This window comes from Schistocerca nitens, chromosome 3 (genome assembly GCF_023898315.1).
Source record: "Schistocerca nitens isolate TAMUIC-IGC-003100 chromosome 3, iqSchNite1.1, whole genome shotgun sequence".
NCBI classification, from domain to species: Eukaryota; Metazoa; Arthropoda; class Insecta; order Orthoptera; family Acrididae; genus Schistocerca; species Schistocerca nitens.
This window is the reverse complement of record NC_064616.1, coordinates 384,944,491-384,962,241: the sequence shown is the minus strand read 5'-3', so window position 1 is coordinate 384,962,241 and position 17,751 is coordinate 384,944,491. Positions and strand designations below refer to the sequence as shown.

The window sequence follows — 17,751 nt, the reverse complement described above, 5'->3', positions numbered from 1 at the left end:
CATGCTCTTAAACGTGCTCGCGCGCTTGCCACAAGGTTGGCAACGAGCAGTAGTGGTAGGGCATTTATGTACGCAACAATGGAAGTTGCTTACCAAGCAGCTACTTTCAGATATTGCACCCTCAAAACAAAGATTTCGTCCTTTAAACTTCTCCAGCACTGTTGTTGTTGTGGTTTACGATCGCAGGTTCGAATCCTGCCTCGGGCATGGATGTGTGTGATGTCCTTAGGTTAGTTAGGTTTAAGTAGTTCTAAGTTCCAGTGGACTGATGACCTCATTTGTTAAGTCCCATAGTGCTCAGAGCCATTTGAACCATTTGATGCTCTCCACGCTAGTCCATCTCTTCATCTCTGCATAAGTACTGCAAAATACATCCATACGAACCTGGTTATGAGATTCAAACCTTCTGTGTCACTATACAGTTTTAAGCCCCCCCCCCCCCACACACACACACACACACTCACGCACACATACGCTCTTCCCTCCATTACCAAACTGATGATTCCTGGATTCCTCAGAATGCGTCAAATCAGCGCATCCCTTCTTGTAGTCAGATAATGTTGGAAATTTATTTTTTCTCCCAGTTCTATTAAGGACGTCTTCATTAGATATTCCATCAACCCATCTCATCTTCAGCACTCTTCTGTAGTACCACATTGCAAAAGCTGTAATTCTCTTCTTGTCTCAACTGCTTTTCGTTCACATTTATCTTGTACATAACGCTACACTCCACACAAATTCTTTCAGATAAAACTTTGTAACACTTAAATTTCTACACAGTTTCTCATTTTCAGAAACGCTTTTCTTTCAATTGTCAGTCTGCACTTTAAATCTTCGATCGTTCGATCACCATCAGTTAATTTGCTGCCTAAATAGCAAAACTCGTCTACTAATTTTAGCGTCTCATTTCCTAATGTAATTCTATGAACATCACTCGATTAAATTACCTTACATTCCATTACCTTTGTTTCACTTTCGATATTACTCATAAGCTATCTTCAAAATGCTACCCATTCCCTTCAAATGCGCTTGTAAGTCGTTTGCCGTCTGCGATGGAATTAGAATGTCATCGAAAATTCACCGAGTTTTTATTTCTTCTTCCCGAACTTTAATTGCCTTTCCAAATATTTCCTCGATTTGCGCCATTGCTCGCTCCACGTACTGATCGAATACCATCGGGGAGATGTTACATCCCTGCCTCATTTCCTTCTCGACTACTGCTTTTCTTTCGTACCCTTCGACTCTTATAACTGCAGTCGGTTTTCTCTATAGCTGTAAATAACCGTTCGCCCCCTGTATTTTACCTTGAGAATTTCAGAGTGTATTCCAGTCAACATTGTCTGCAAGTCTAATGAGCCAACTCGATAACGTGCGCGGGTGACAGTGGTGTGTTTCGTTGTGACAGGCTGTGGCGATGCGGGTGTCGCACAAGATGTGGCTGCTGATGGGCCTGGCCGCGTGCCTGGTGGTCGCGCAGTACCACGTGTCGACCACGTGGCTGCAGTCCCCGCTGGCGGGGCCTGAGGCGTCCGCTGCCGCGTCCAGCGAGGAGGTGGTGCGCGCCGCGATCGACAGACTGCGCCAGGCGCCGCACCGCCTGCCGGCCCAGCTGGTGAGTACCGCCACTACACCAAATTTTAAATCCCTCTGTTTCAGTCGCAGAAATTTATCCGAGAGGGTGCAAGATTCCGACATAGCCATTTTTATGTTACTGATTTGGTGAGTCTGCGCTGCCACAAGAAATAACACTGACAGTATGTATTCAGAACTTCAACAAGATAGAGATAAGGATAATGTAATATCAGTCGAATTAAATCAGGTGATGCTGAGGGCATTAGATTAGGAAATGAATCACGCCTGGAGTGTAGCCATGTATGGAAGTGAAACGTGGACGATAAACAGTTAAGACACGAAGAGAATAGAAGGTTTTGAAATGTAGTGCTATGAAATAATGATGAAGATTAGATGGATGGATCAAGTAACTAGTGAGGAGTACTGACTAGGACTAATGAGAAAAGAAATTTGTGGCACAATCTGACTAGAAGGGATCGGTTGATAGGACACAAACTGAAAAATCGAGGGATCACGAAGTTGGTGTTAGAGGGAAGTTTGGGACATAAAAATCGTAGAGGGAGACCAAGTGATGAATACAGTAAGCAGCTTCAGAAGTATGTCGGTTGCAGTAGTTATTTGGAGGTGAAAAGGCTTGCACAGAATACAGCACCGTGGACAGTTGCATCGAAGCAGTCTTTGGACTGAAGACCACAACAACGTACAAAACTTGTTTTATCTCTGAAACTTCCTGGCAGATTAAAACTGTGTGCCGGACCGAGACTCGAACTCGGGACCTTTACAGGAGAGATTCTGTAAATTTTGGAAGATAGGAGACGAGGTACTGGCAGAAGTGAAGCTGTGAGGACGGGGCGTGAGTCGTGCTTGGGTAGCTCAGTTGGTAGAGCACTTGCCTGCGAACGGCGAAGGTCCCGAGTTCGAGTCTCGATCCGGCACACTGTTTTAATCTGCCACGAAGTTTCAAATCAGCGCACACTCCGCTGCAGAGTGAAAATCTCATTCTTGTTTTATCTCTAGCGATTGACAGATACCCACTTAGTACTTTTAAGGTAGATTACTATGATACCGAAACGGTTAGCATTTTTCAACAGAATACTCAAAGTACATCTTTTATTGTTATTATAAATAGAAACTGCCGGAAAAAAAGCAACAGCCTCAAAACTGTGTTCAGTGGCACCAGGATATGGTATGTGCATACCGAACAGTCGTCGTGTTCGTGATACATTTTTCACGTTAATCCGCGATCAGATGGCGCTCAGGAGGCCTATCTGTGCACCCTCTGTTTTGGATCTGCAGACAGTAACTGTGCTGAGTTTAGAGTTGAAAAGTGTATGCAACATTCATTCCAGCGTACCACCATGCCCTACCGACGAGTATGTACTCCTGTTGAACAGCATCAGCCATTACAACGGGGTCGCTTTGTGGGCCTGGAGGAAGCTGGATAAACATATCGACGGACTGCTGCACATGTTGGACGCAATGAGCAGTGGTGTATCGTTGCTTTCAACAGTGGTCTGTAGAACATTCTCACACCTCTAGACCAGGACCTCGATGTCTTCGTAGTACAGACACATATCAACATCGACGAACTGTGCGAGTAGCAGAGGCCGACCTAACATCATCCAGGGACGAAATCCGGGAACATGTTGCACATGCCGTGTCATCAGGAACCGTGTACTTATAGCAGGATTGATATCACTTGCACCTCTGGCCGGGATACCACGACACCGTCAAGCATGGCTACTCTGGTATCGTGAAAGAGTGGACCGGCGGGTGATATGGCGCTCTGTTGTCTTCAGTGTGTACACGTGTATGGCGTAGACCAGGTGAGCTCCTATTCCAGGTTGCATTCGTCCAGGATACATAGGTCCCATCCCAGGCTACACGGTACTTACAGCCCGTGACCACATCTGTTGTTTCTGCAGGATAAAGCAACCAACACCCGATACGTTGGACAGGTTGTTATCCTCGTGCTACTGCCAATTTTCGACAAGAAGCTGATGTGCTGCTTCAGCATGAGAACGTACGTCCACATGTGGCTGCTGTGACGTAACGTGCCCTTTGAGATGTACCGGGTAATCAAAAAGTCAGTCTAAATTTGAAAACTGAATAAATCACGGAATAATGTAGATAGAGAGGTACAAATTGACACACATGCTTGGAATGTCATAGGGTTTTATTAGAACCAAAAAAACTACAAACGTTCAAAAAATGTCCGACACATGGCGCTTCATCTGATCAGAATAGCAATAATTAGCATAACAAAGTAAGACAAAGCAAAGATGATGTTCTTTGCAGGAAATGCTCAATATGTCCACCATCATTCCTCAGCAATAGCTGTAGTCGAGGAATAATGTTGTTAACAACACTGTAACGCATGTCCGGAGTTATGGTGAAGCATTGGCGTCGGATGTTGTCTTTCAGCATCCCTAGAGATGTCGGTCGATCACGATACACTTGCGACTTCAGGTAACCCCAAAGCCAATAATCGCACGGACTGAGGTCTGGGGACCTGGGAGGCCAAGCATGACGAAAGTGGTTGCTGAGCACACGATCATCACCAAACGACGTGCGCAAGAGATCTCTCACACGTCTAGCAATACTTTGTTTTGTGACTACGAAGGCTTTCCCGGCGTAATAATTGAAAATATTCTTCTCGGGTATGCAGCCGGATCATGACGTCTTCAAGACACAATATTTCTGCGGTCCAACTGGCCGCCATCATCAGGTGAGAGCGCTGGTGCACAATCTCGGCGAGATTGTGCACCAGCGCTCTCACCTGATGATGGCGGCCAGTTGGACCGCAGAAATATTGTGTCTTGAAGACGTCATGATCCGGCTGCATACCCGAGAAGAATATTTTCAATACTTTGTTTTATTTTTCTTTGGTTGTAATAAAACCCCATGTCATTCCAAACATGTTTGTCAATTTTTACCTCCCTATCTACATTATTCAGTGGTTTAAGTTTTCAAATTTATACTGACTTTTTGATCACCCGGTACAGCTGCCACGACCAACAAGAGCAGCAGATCTCTCGTCAATTGAACGTATTTGGGACATGATGAAGCGGGAAATTACTCGTTCTACAGGGCCTGCAAGAACCACTGCGCATTGCAACTAATACGCAAGATGCTTGGGACAGTCTATCGCAGGATGCCATGCGGCACTTTTATGATTGTTCGCATACGAGAATACACATATGCTTTGCCGCCAGAGGACTGTACACTATGTTGAAGCGACTGTTTGGGCACTTTTCCACTGTGACATTTGTGTTTCATTCGGTCTGGATTTATCATAATATACTCCTGTACTTGTCACCTCACTTTTTAACAAAATGACCTTGTCCTTGAGGGTGTTGCATTTTTTCCCAGCAGTGAAGATGCTACATTTAAAATTCAACGATCTGAAATTATATTCTCATGCAATTAAATCCAAGATATCCAACGAGTCACGAAATACAGGTAGAAAATATTCACAAGAAACTATTTCATTTTCCACTTATGTAAGGCTGATACTGCAAATTAAAGATATGACGTTTAAAAAGAACGACTGAGAAAATACTGTTGAATCTCAATAAAAATAACAAATAAAACCACATCAATGCTCTTCAAAGAGGATGAAGAATGACAAACTGTAAAAAAACAGCTATTCAACTCTAATGGAACTTTGCGCTCAGATGTTCAGAGCTGACCATGTTACTGGATTTATTGCATTTCTTCCATGATTTCTGGCCTTTAGTTAGACTGGAATAACTTAAGTTGAACAACATATGTTTCTTAAGGGCTGATTGAGTAAAGTGCAACTCAGGGCCAGCTTAGAACCAGACAAGTCTCTCTTCAGTTTGTCGCAGCAGTGTGCAGCCATCCCAACTGAAGTGTAGAATTCCTAGCTTTATGACTGCTTGTGGGGCTATGTAGTACCACACGGCGTTTGATAAGCTCGCTGTTTCTATAGTGGACATCTTTTCGACCTCAAATCTCACAATATTTTTCCCAGAGCGTAAAATGGAAATTTTCGTTTTCGACTGATGTATTTGGCTGTATATATTAAGTACACATGTACACACCTATAGTGTAGCATGGTTGTGTTCTTTATAGGACACTACAGTAGCTCTGTCGTGTAAGACTGATGTAGAATCAGCAATCCAACACGAATCTTCTATTTCCACCAACACTAAACTACTGTTGTGTATCCGTTGTGAAACGTAGAGAGGGAGCGACGCTATGGGAATTATGGACGGATGACGGGCACGTGTACTGCTACTATTTTCATGTTGCGCTGTGCATTAGCGTTGGAATCTGCGCGTCAGTGTATTGAGCTGGTACCTTTCTGCGGGTGTACGAGGATGCGAGAGAAGTAACGCAGTGGTCAAGCACTTGACTCACATTCGAAGGGCTCTGGCTTAAATCCTCGTCCGACCATCTGCATTTATGTTTCCAGTGGTAGCCTAAATTGCTTAAAGTAAATTTTGGAACGAGGCAAGAGGTACCGAGCAACTGTTCGGGCCACTTGGTGGCAATCATTTCTTTATCGAGGAAAGCCCCTCCTTCCCTTCGCATTGTGAGTGTTGTCTGTTAACAGTACCGTATCATTTTAGCGCTGATGACTGACGAGTCACGCAGTTGTAGTGCTGCTGACGGCGGAAGGAAGACGAGCAACGTAGCAAGTAGCGTAATGCATTTAAGTAACAGTTCTCTCCAGCAGCCGAGGTCGCTCTCGCAGCTTGTCAGGAGGTGTTCGATTCTAATACTAGTGAGTAAGCAAACGTTTGTCGCCATTATTTGCCTGGGGAGGGAGGAAAGGTGGTGCTATGCTGTTCGTGATTGTGAGACCTTGTGTCAGAGTGCTGGATTAAATTTTAAATCAATCTGCAGCCTCGCAGTTGGAAAGGGCACAGTTGGTGGTACTTGGGTCGGATGGGGACGTTACACTCTTTCACCGGGTCCCTCCTCTCTCAGCTTCTGCGAACTAGACACTGCATTCAAAATCCGTTGAAATGGCGTCAATATTCAACAGATCGTATGCCACGGGAGGTTCTGATTTCAAGGGCCTCACTATTGAGGACTACATGATATCACTCCGTAACACACCGCGGAGAAGTTGCCCTATAGTTTGACGATCAAGAGTTAAGCACCATTACTTGTACCAGGCGTGCATCTAGGTAAGACAGTCATGGAATTCTTGGCCTCCCCCTCCCTCCCTCCCGAATCATTTTATTACATGCGTTTATATTTTTGCGTGTGTGAATTGCCAAATTTCACAGCTTACATTCGGAGAATAAAGTAGCAAGAAAGCTAAGACTCTCGAAAATGACAAGGGATTCTAGAAATTACAAGCTACGTTTAACGCAGGACACCTAACATCTCGTGCGGTTAAAGGCGCTGCAGTCTGGAACCGCAAGACCGCTACGGTCGCAGGTTCGAATCCTGCCTCGGGCATGGATGTTTGTGATGTCCTTAGGTTAGTTAGGTTTAACTAGTTCTAAGTTCTAGGGGACTAATGACCTCAGCAGTTGAGTCCCATAGTGCTCAGAGCCATTTTGAACCTAACATCTCCATATGTGAGGACATGCCCACGAGGATGAACTTGAGGTCTTCTCGGCAAATGCACTCATTTGTAATCTGACTGTGCCCGTTGTCAACTACAAACGTGGCACATTTCGTGACTGACTACCGGAAAATAGGTGGAAATGGTTGAAATTTTCATGTATACACTTACACACTTACATAACCGTAGTATGCGGACCAGCTTTTATAGTACTTTGTGAAATATCGATAATGGCGAGTGCGCGCATCGATGTTATATTGTGTAAATTATGGCGTTGAGAAAGCTGTGAGAATTTGAACTATCATAGTTCTTAAATGAATAAAATCACACACGAACCTCACAAAATATTCACACGTATGCTTTTAAAATGCTACATTTCTCAGAACTGCATTTTCTTGGAGGTTATTCTAAAGTGATTTACCAAGCACTGATGCAAACAAATTATTATTATTAAAATCACAGGCATTTTAACAGTTGGGATGGCGGCAAGCTGCATTTGGTGTGTGTGGGTGGGCAGTATGGAGACATTGAGAAAGTATGCCTCCTCCCCCATCCAACCCCCTCAACTGAACCCTGGATCCGCGCCTGGTTTGTCCTACCGAAGGCAGTGTATTATCTAATTCGACCACATACGCTGAATAGACGACCTGTATTTTGAATATAAACTGCTCTCACTATTCCTACCGCGGTATTTGCCCCATAACACAATATTTTTCTACGGTATGTCAAAAGATACAATGTAACGAATCAAGGCTGATGAAATTACCGGGGAACGTATTCTGCTGTCTGTCCTGCCAGCACATAATCTTCCCTAAGGCATAATTTCTAAAGTCATAAACTATCCAAAAGTTAGATGAAACACATGATTTTAAAGCGTACGGTAGTATCTTTAAAAGGTGCTAGTTTACAGTAAAAATGTTAAACTATGTTATAGAGTATGGCACACACAGCAGCGTACTTTTCAGATTATGACTACGAAGTCTTTCAGATTACTTAACCACCAAATTTTGCTCTTCAATTGCAAAATACTCCAGGTTTGCCTTTTCTTCCAGCATGCATCTCACTTTACAATAATTAATACCAACGTAAGTTTATATCTTGACCCAGCAGTATGAAAATATTAACCTTACCTGTTTTATATTACCATGTCCGGCGATTTTCTATTTACTGTACAAACGTGTTTGGTGGCCTCGCACAAAGCTTTGTGACTGAGTAAAAAATTATTTGGTGCCGATGCCGGTTATATGTGCCCTACTGCTACGGGACCACGCTATTAATTAATTATTTTCTCATAATGAAATTAAATTCCGGTTTGCTGTGGTGCAAAACAGCTTTCATTTATTAAAATGTCCGAGCATGTGTGTGCAGGTAATTCAGAATTTCAGATAACGTTTCTGCTGTAACAGAGCGCGCCCTCGGATGCCATTTCAGTAAGTGCATAGCTATGAAAAGTTAATTGTGGAAACATAAGCACGCATTAAAGCGAAATAAATTATAGCTTCGTGGTTTTAAATTTATCATTGAGTGTAAACATTCCCCCGTCATTAAGCGATATGTTTTATATTTTAGGCTGTTGAATATGAAGCACGAATATTTTCTCATCAAAATCAGTCTTCCGTCCGTTTGAACCTGAAATGCCGTTTGAAACTAAACAGAAGCGGTTGTTTGTTCGATTCTCCAGAAAATTTGTAACGCATATGGAGAGTAATTGTGCTCCATTCCCCAGATTAGTTATGATTCTGTAGCGGATGGAACGACGGAAGAAAGAAAATTAGTGTTTAACGACGCGTCAACGATGAAATGGTCAGATATTGAGTAATTCCGATTGGGAAAGATCGAGGAAAGAAATCGGAGCTGTCCTTTTCAAAATAACTATCCCCATATTTTCGTGAAGCGATTTAAGCAAACGTATACCTGGAACGACAGACGATCTTCCGTAGTACGAGTCTAGTGTCACAGCTCGCTCGCGTGGCGTACGACAAATACCCTAACGTCCACATCTATGTGTTCTGCTCAAGCCATGGTATGATGGGCGACGGACGGTAAGCATTGCATCAGAATCAGTTTCTCCCCTTCCTGTTCTATTCGTGTATGGGTTGTGGGAGAAAAACATGTGGATACATCTCTGTGTAAATTCGAAGTTCTCTACTTTTACCCTCTTGGTCGTCAGATAAGATGCATGTGGTAGGAGGTAATATGTTTAAGTCTAACTAGAAGCTTCAGACTGAATTCTAACGATATAGTTCTCTGTGACGCATAGTGCGTCTTGTAGCGTCTCCCAGTGGAATCTGTTGGACATATCAATGACATTTTCATATTTCCCTGGCGTTCAGCTATTATCACATGTTTACAAACACTTTCTATAATTTTTGCTTGTATGTTGGTAACAAGGGCTAAATCACTGTTCTCAGTTAGATTTCTTTATAGTCTAATGCTCGTTTTCACACAGGTGCCCTGTTACGCAGGAAGAAGAAGGGCTTTCTGAAGATCGATATATGAAAAATATGGCTCTGAGCACTATGGGACTTAACATCTATGGTCATCAGTCCCATAGAACTTAGAACTACTTAAACCTAACTAACCTACGGACATCACACAACATCCAGCCATCACGAGGCAGAGAAAATCCCTGACCCCGCCGGGAATCGAACCCGGGAACCCGGGCGTGGGAAGCGAGAACGCTACCGCACGACCACGAGGTGCGGGCTCGATATATGAGAATATGTTGATAGAGCGAACTTCCTTATAGTTCAATCAGCCTACGCTTAATTGTGGTAAATGATGAAAAGGCGAAAAGAGATACAGTGTCCAAGCTGATGTGACTGAACTTCACTCAAATGCATCGTCCTCAAACTGTTTGGCATATGCCTTAAGCCAAATGCTAGTTTGATCGCCAAGTCCTATTAAGACGACCTGCCCAAAAATGTTTGTATCTTTATTTACATTAATCAGTATGTTGAACTGCGATGTCTGTTTATTAAGGAAGCAGCTGGTTGCAGTTAAAGGAAGCCACGACCCTTCCTAGCAGTGCCGGTACCCGGGTCATTTAGTTTCTTGCTCATATACTGAAGAGAAGCAAATTAAACCCTGTATAAATGTACTTGCAAAGAAAATTAGACTGTATGTTGGTACTATGCGAGTTTTACACCGCTTCCTCCGAAAAATATTTCTTACGGCTGGACTTTGTTGTTCATAAGATTGCATCGTTAATATGAACTCTGGCAGGGGTTAACACATTCACAAAAATGGGGCAAGGTCATGTCATGTCATGTCATTTTTACTAGGGGTGCATCTCAAAAATTTAAGGCTTCTTTCAAAAAGCTGAAGTAATGTAAAGGAAAGAGGAATCGAACAAGTATGAAAAAATGTTGTCACATATTATAGATATTTTATTCTAATAATTTTATCTTAATAATTACCATTTTGTGTGTGTGTGTGTGTGTGTGTGTGTGTGTGTGTGTGTGTGTGTGTGTGTGTGTGTCTGTTTGTGTGTGTGTATATATGTGTGTAGTCTGACGTACATTGCCGGATATAAAAAGCGAAGCACCCAGCCAGTATTCTGACGGGATCCTATCCCCCCGTTACTCTTGATACAGTACTTGTTTGACTCTGATGTCGACTGACTTCACACAGCGAGAAATTAATTCTTCTTTCAGTTTACAGTATGCTCCTTCTGTAGGCGGGTTCACTATAATGTCAGATAACAAAACCAAGGTCTGATGGTCCAAATTACTTATCACCTAGGTGAACTTCTCGTGATCACTGACTATTCTTTGTTGGACACAATCAAATGAAACTTCACGGGTTGGCAGGGTATGTGATGTTATTGCAGTGATTGCAAAACCGTGTCAGATTTAAGAATAACTTTGCAGCGTGAACCCATTTATCAGTGTACTTGCAGGGACTTGCTTGTGGACTGTGCCTAAAAGCCGTTGTATGCTCTCCCGAGTCAATCTGTCTCACAACTCCTATAATTGGTTCAAATGGTTCAAATGGCTCTGAGCACTATGGGACTCAACTGCTGTGGTCATCAGTCCCCTAGAACTTAGAACTACTTAAACCTAACTAACCTAAGGACATCACACACATCCATGCCCGAGGCAGGATTCGAACCTGCGACCGTAGCAGTCGCAAGGTTCCGGACTGCGCGCCTAGATCCTATAATTGGTCCTTAGTATTCAGGGTACTGGAACTGGCACGGAGTTGACGTCCCAGCTGGTCCCACACATGTTCTATCGGGGACCAATCTGGGGATATTGCTGGCCACCCGAGTACCTCAGCATCACACAGACTGTTAATTGACACACGTGCCGTGTGTGGACAAGCATCGTCCTGCTGTAAAATGGCACCACGATACTGTCGCATGAGGGGTAACGCAGGATGTTCTTGACGCACAGCTATGTCGTCAGAGTGACTCCAATCACTGCCAACAGTGACCTAAAGTCAAAACCAACGATTGCCACAACTTGACGCCAGGGGTAACGTCACCATGCCTCTCCAAATCATCCACGTCACCACCATACTCGCTGACGATGGTCATCTGGGATTGTGCAGAACAGCGATTCACGGTTGAACACAATACGATACCATTCGCCAGCAGTTCATGCTCCTCGATCACAGCAGCCTAAGCGAGGGACAGTAATTCTCTGTCGGCTGCTGATGTCAACAATGCGGGGTAACATAGAATGTTCCAGGTAGTCCATTACCTGTTCACGGATGGCAGGCGCAGACGTGAAGAGGTTGCGATATGCTTAGTGCACAAGACTTCGATTTTCCCTTGTTGCGGTCAAACATGGTCGGCCGGAACTTATTAGACAACGAGTATGCATGCGCTAACGTTCCCATGCAGTCCATTTATGGAGCCACTGTCACTTCCGAGTGCCCCACAAATCTGGATATTGCACGATTCGACCAGCCAGCCAAAAGGAGATCCACAATACGGTGCCTTTAAAACTCTGTTATGTGCTGACAACATGAGTACGCGGCATCTCCGTGTTCTCCAATGGTCACCACACATTTCACGCTGTCCGCGCCTCTTATATACCCAACCACGTCTGAAAGAACACTAGCCTAAACCGGAACAACACTAATGCACTCTGGTGGCCTCTCTATCAGTTACAGGTAACTGCATCTGTAATAATTTACATACCCGCCGGTGATTTATACGTGTACGAAGTTACACTGACATCCCATAATGACTTCTGGGTGCTACACTTTTTCTTTTTTGAGAGAGAGAGAGAGAGAGAGAGAGAGAGAGAGAGAGAGAAAGTAGATCGATAAGTATGCGTGAAATTTGTTGCTCGACCATGGGAAGAATCCATGCTAAAGTGATTTTAGACATAATTCACTATTATTGGTATTTTACCCATAGTCCAGATGTTTGATACATTCATACACTTCAAGCTTTTGTCAAGCATTCACTTTAGCAGACGACCAATACCTCCCACGTTTACAGACGTCTGTGTTACTTGTTAGTGTGATATGTTATACCTTGGACAAGAAAAACTTTCCCTTCGTTTAATCAATATAGGTGCCCCTTTTCCTGGGAAAAACCGACCAGTGGTGCTCGTTCATTTATGTATATTTTCAGAATACATAGAGATAAGTCATACTTACCTACATTCCATTATCTAATGTCTTCCGATACGATCATACACAATGCTGGCAATACCCGGCTCATGGCGTAAATGCAGTTTTTGGTTATTTATCTGATGTGCTGCCACATGTCTAAGGAAATAACGTTTGTGAAGTTTGAACCATCCTGAACGTAGGAATGTAACCATAGCTGTTCAAATTAAATTTATCACTTTGTCCCCTTCTTTATTAAGTTTTTCTTAAGAAATCAGTAACGTACTAAATAAGTTTGTGACAATACATTAAGTGGACAGCGCACAGATACACAGACGAACTGTGTAGCATAGACTTAGTGTTATTGAATTATTATACAGGGAGATTCAACGGCCCCTAACGATGTCGTTTTATGCAGACTGCTATGTTATAACTGGCCTTCATAAACCACGCGCGAGATTTTCATATTCTCTTGCTTGCTTCGCGCAAACTGTTAGTCTACAGACTTTTTGTCGGAAATTTAATGTAGTTAAATTTTGTACTGGGACACGTTTTCACTGGTGGCACCGCTTTTCGAGTTATTCAAGAAAAACGTACAAAAGTATCCACAAACGCTCCTCCGCCCCACACTCGTCCCTTACCAGCCAGGATTTCTAGTACGTGATTCGAAGCACTCCTCCTAACACTGTGCAAATATTTCCGACTACACGAAATATTCCACATATTCGACGTTTTTCGGTGTCTATTGATTGGGCTGTTAAGCCACCAGCGTACTCGGCTACTTCGGTAAAATTATTAATTTAAATTTTCCCGTGAGTGTAATGAAGGAGAAAAGACTTTTGTAAAGGTTACGCTGAAACTAATCATATTGACAGTTTGATCCCAACTTAGCCCCTACAAGCACAGTAGGTTCGTAGTCAGAAGTCCTGACGAATGCAACGAGGTAACTGTTTATTTAAGCAGTTAAAATTTTTAAAAAAATTAGGTAAACTTTACAAACGTCATTTTTACTATTTTTAAGTACTCCGCTACGCTGGTGGCGTAATAAGACCAATCAATGAAGAGCAAATAACAATACTGACAAGGTGCTGATAGAACTTGCACTCTGAGGGTTCCGTACAGACTTAATTATGTATACAGACGGTTCATCCATCCCGGGAATCGAGAAACTCTGGCAAGATATCGTTCCCGGGCGAGGATATTTTAATTTTTGAAGTCGGATAAGAAATGACAAAAGAAATATTTTTTGTGTGATTTAATCACAATTTTCAGATTTCTTCCTTTACCTGTACTGTGAATTGTAAATTGTATATTTGTGGTAAGATCTTATAGGACCAAACCGCTTAGGTCATCAGTCCCTAAGCTTACACACTACTTAATCTAACTTACGCTATGGACAACAATCACACCCATGCCCGAGGGTGGATTGGAACCTCCAACGGGGGAGCCGCGCGGACCGTGACAAGACGCCTCAGATCGCGAGTCTCAAAATATGTTACATACATGAAACTTCCTGGCAGATTAAAACTGCGTGCCGGACCGAGACTCGAACTCGGAACCTTTGCCATTCGCGGGCAAGTGCTCTACCAACAGAGCTACCCAAGCACGACTCACGACCCACCTTCACAGCTTCAATTCTGCCAGTACCTCACAGAAGCTCTTCTGCGAACCTTTTAACGGCAGCCTAAGCAAGGGACAGTAATTCTCTGTCGGCTGCTGATGTCCGATCAACAACGCGGGGTAACATGGAATGTTCCATGGCAGGCGCAGACTGCAAGGTTCGCAGAAGAGCTTCTGTGAGGTACTGGCAGAATTGAAGCTGTGAAGGTGGGTCGTGAGTCGTGCTTGGGTAGCTCTATTGGTAGAGCACTTACCCGCGAATGGCAAAGGTCCCGAGTTCGAGTCTCGGTCCGGCACACAGTTTTAATCTGCCAGGAAGTTTGATATCATCGCACACTCCGCTGCAGAGTGAAAATTTTATTCTGGATGTTACATAGGTGGCCGTATCTTTTGATTGCAGTGACTTAGACGCTTCAGTTTTTTTACAACACCAAGGAAACATAGACCTTAGTGTGCGACATACACGTCAACTTGGTATGTCCTTTCCCTGAGAAAAATGAATCTTAACAGTCGTACATACACACATTCGGCCAACAAATGAGATAAGTGTTTTTTGTGTTACATAATTACAAATTAACAATTTTCGGATTTTTTCTCCCACCTTTACTGTGAAAGCTTGCTCGTTGCCAAATTTCATGATTCTATGTAAAGGGAAAGTACCCTACAGGTTTTGATGAGTGTGTTTGCGACTATAAAATACTTGACGTAAGTAGCCGTTTCCTTTTGATTGCATTGACTTCAGAAGCTTAAATTTTCTACGCCGCCAAGTAATTATAGACCTTATTATATGAGACAAATTTCAACTTGATACGTCAACCTGTCGCTAAGAGAAAAGGTTTTTAACAGTCTCACAGGCAGGCAGACAGACATATGGGCCACAGAGTGATCCTATAAAGGTTCCATTTTTACCGACTGAGGTACGGAAACCTAAGGTCCAATGTGGGAAATAATTGGTTCAAATGGCTCTGAGCACTATGCGACTTAACTTCTGAGTTCATCAGTCGCCTAGAACTTAGAACTAATTAAACCTAACTAACCTAAGGACATCACACACATCCATGCCCAAGGCAGGATTCTAACCTGCGACCGCAGCGGTCGTTCGGTTCCAGACTGCATGGGAAATAATTCATGCAGTCGGTAATCTTTGTACAGTAGCAGGAGGGAGTACCATAAACACCGCACCATAAATCCTGATTGGTGGCCGCCGAGTGTGGCAGTGGGGGTGCGTTTGAAGGTCACATTTTTTCTTGAATAATTCGAAAACTACGGCCTCTAACAATAACTTATCCCAGTACAAAATTTAACTACTTTAAATCTCCTACTAAAAAAGCCCTGCTCATTTTTTTTCTGTACGCCTAACAGTTTACGCGTAGCGAATATGAAAATCTCGTGAATGGTGTATGAAGCCCATCTATAACATCACGGGTTGCGTAAAACAACAGCGGTAGGGGCATTTGTATCACCCTGTATTTTCCAAAGTATGATACATGTAATGCGTGCATCGAAGCAGAAACTTCGCTTTCATTTGCATGTACGTTAACTAGTGGATGAAATATATGTACATAACTTTTGGAGTGTATTTATTAGGTGTTAACTGTAAGAAAAGTTTACAAAGAAAAGTATACTTATTCTTATAGTTCTATTTGAAATTGCGTATAAATTAGAATAAATCAGTTACGTCGCGGAAAAGATAACATCTTAAGATTATTGTTATGTCCTTAGAACATATAAACAGGATATCATAAGAACAGTAACATATAATTAATATTTTCAACTGAACATCTTTGTTTGTGCAGCCATTTTGTGTAGTAAGCAGTCCGATAAAGACTTTAAAAACCGTCTACAAGTAACAACTTAACTTTTCCATTTGTCATCCCTAGACGCGGGTAAAAATCATCAGTTATGGTATCGTAGTTTTTCTAGTGTTCATTTTATCTTTACCATGTCTCTGCAAAAAGTAGATAATCTACACACGAAAATTCGTCTTCCATTGTTTAGTTTAGCCAACGGTTTAGTCAATAAATAACGTTAAAGGTTTTACTTTATAGAGATGACTTTGAGAAAAATTGATACGTAACTTTTCCTATTCCTTTCAGTATTGTTTGTGTGTCAACTGATTTCCCGTACACATCGAAGTCACTCTGTGTACCTACATGCGTTTTTTGAATTAACACATTGAGAGCGGAGCCAATTTTATCGGGCATACCGTTGAGGCAGCATTCCGAGCGTGCTGGCGACCACCTGACGTGTTCCAGTGAAATAGAAAACGTGATAACCAGAAGAAGGGTTTAATAAAAAGAAAAAATTGTTGCTGAATGTATTGAGGGAGAAACTGCTATTCACCTTTCTGATCAGATGACTGCGTACAATCACATAAAGAAACTCCAAACAATGTCGATACATGAAGAAGCAAATACCTGGTGGACAAAAAGGAAGGGAAAGCGCATAAAGTGAGTAGATATTGTTCTGAATGTTATAATACAAACACAGAAATATTCGGCGTAATGCAGCTAGAAAATTAACTAAATAAATCGTTACTTTTTGTAATACGTACAAATCGGAACCCCCTCTTTCTACTAAATGTTTTAATAAATGTCATTAAAATCACATGTGTTCTTTAACCTAGTTACTGCCGTTCCCACGCACTGATGTCGTCCAAAGAAAAAGTGCGCTGTCAGTCTGCACGTACTGACTTGGTCAAAGCAAAAGTACGCCGTCAGGCCCGGGCGACTGACGCCGCCTAAACCAAGAGTCCACGCTAGTCCCACGGGACTGACAGCTCGCTTAACGTGTTAACAAAAGAATTTGCTCTAAGTTACTTTACCGTTAAATTGACCGTTTTAACTAATCTAAGCCGTCCCAAATCATTATGCTTCACGAATCATTTAATGAAGGTATGGAAAGTAAAGAATTTCCCGTTTTTTATTGTCAGTAGTGGCAAGACGGCTTTACATCTCCCTTTAGTCCCAAGAACTTAGTGGCTTCAACTTCGTGTGTCACTCGTAGGCTAGATGTGAGATGCACTTCATATGAATTATCGGTGAGGGAGACAGCACGCAGATACTGAGGCGGACACGAATGAATCTTGATAGCCCCAATAGCGCTTTTTCCAGCAACGGAGAAAGTATGTCCCCATGTTGCCTGCAGACACGCTTCGCCTCTGAGACATACTGGAGGGACTACGAACAGTGTGAACTTAAGGGAAATAGGACGACAACATCTCATCCATACACAACGCATTGTCAAGGGTATTTTCCCTTGACTTTATTTGTTCCTTATCTATTCGGGGATGATCTCCCAAACTCTGTCTCCACTATTCTAAAATACTCATTATCTAAATCTACAGCAAAAAAGCACTATGAAGTGCTTGAAAGAGGGTACTTACCAATTATCACTTATTACGGTTTCTCCCTTCCCGTTCGCGCATGAAGTATGGGGAAAAT

At 42.7% G+C, this 17,751-nt stretch overlaps 1 protein-coding gene across 1 annotated transcript in view; it reads left to right on the top strand.

Annotated features, from left to right (window-relative positions):
• LOC126248327 (galactosylgalactosylxylosylprotein 3-beta-glucuronosyltransferase P) overlaps positions 1-17,751 on the top strand; it is a 328,211-nt gene that overhangs the window by 105,349 nt on the left and 205,111 nt on the right. The window contains exon 2 of the mRNA XM_049949219.1: positions 1,406-1,612. Within this exon, the coding sequence (XP_049805176.1) occupies positions 1,406-1,612 (207 nt within the window). The remainder of the gene's footprint in view (positions 1-1,405; positions 1,613-17,751) is intronic.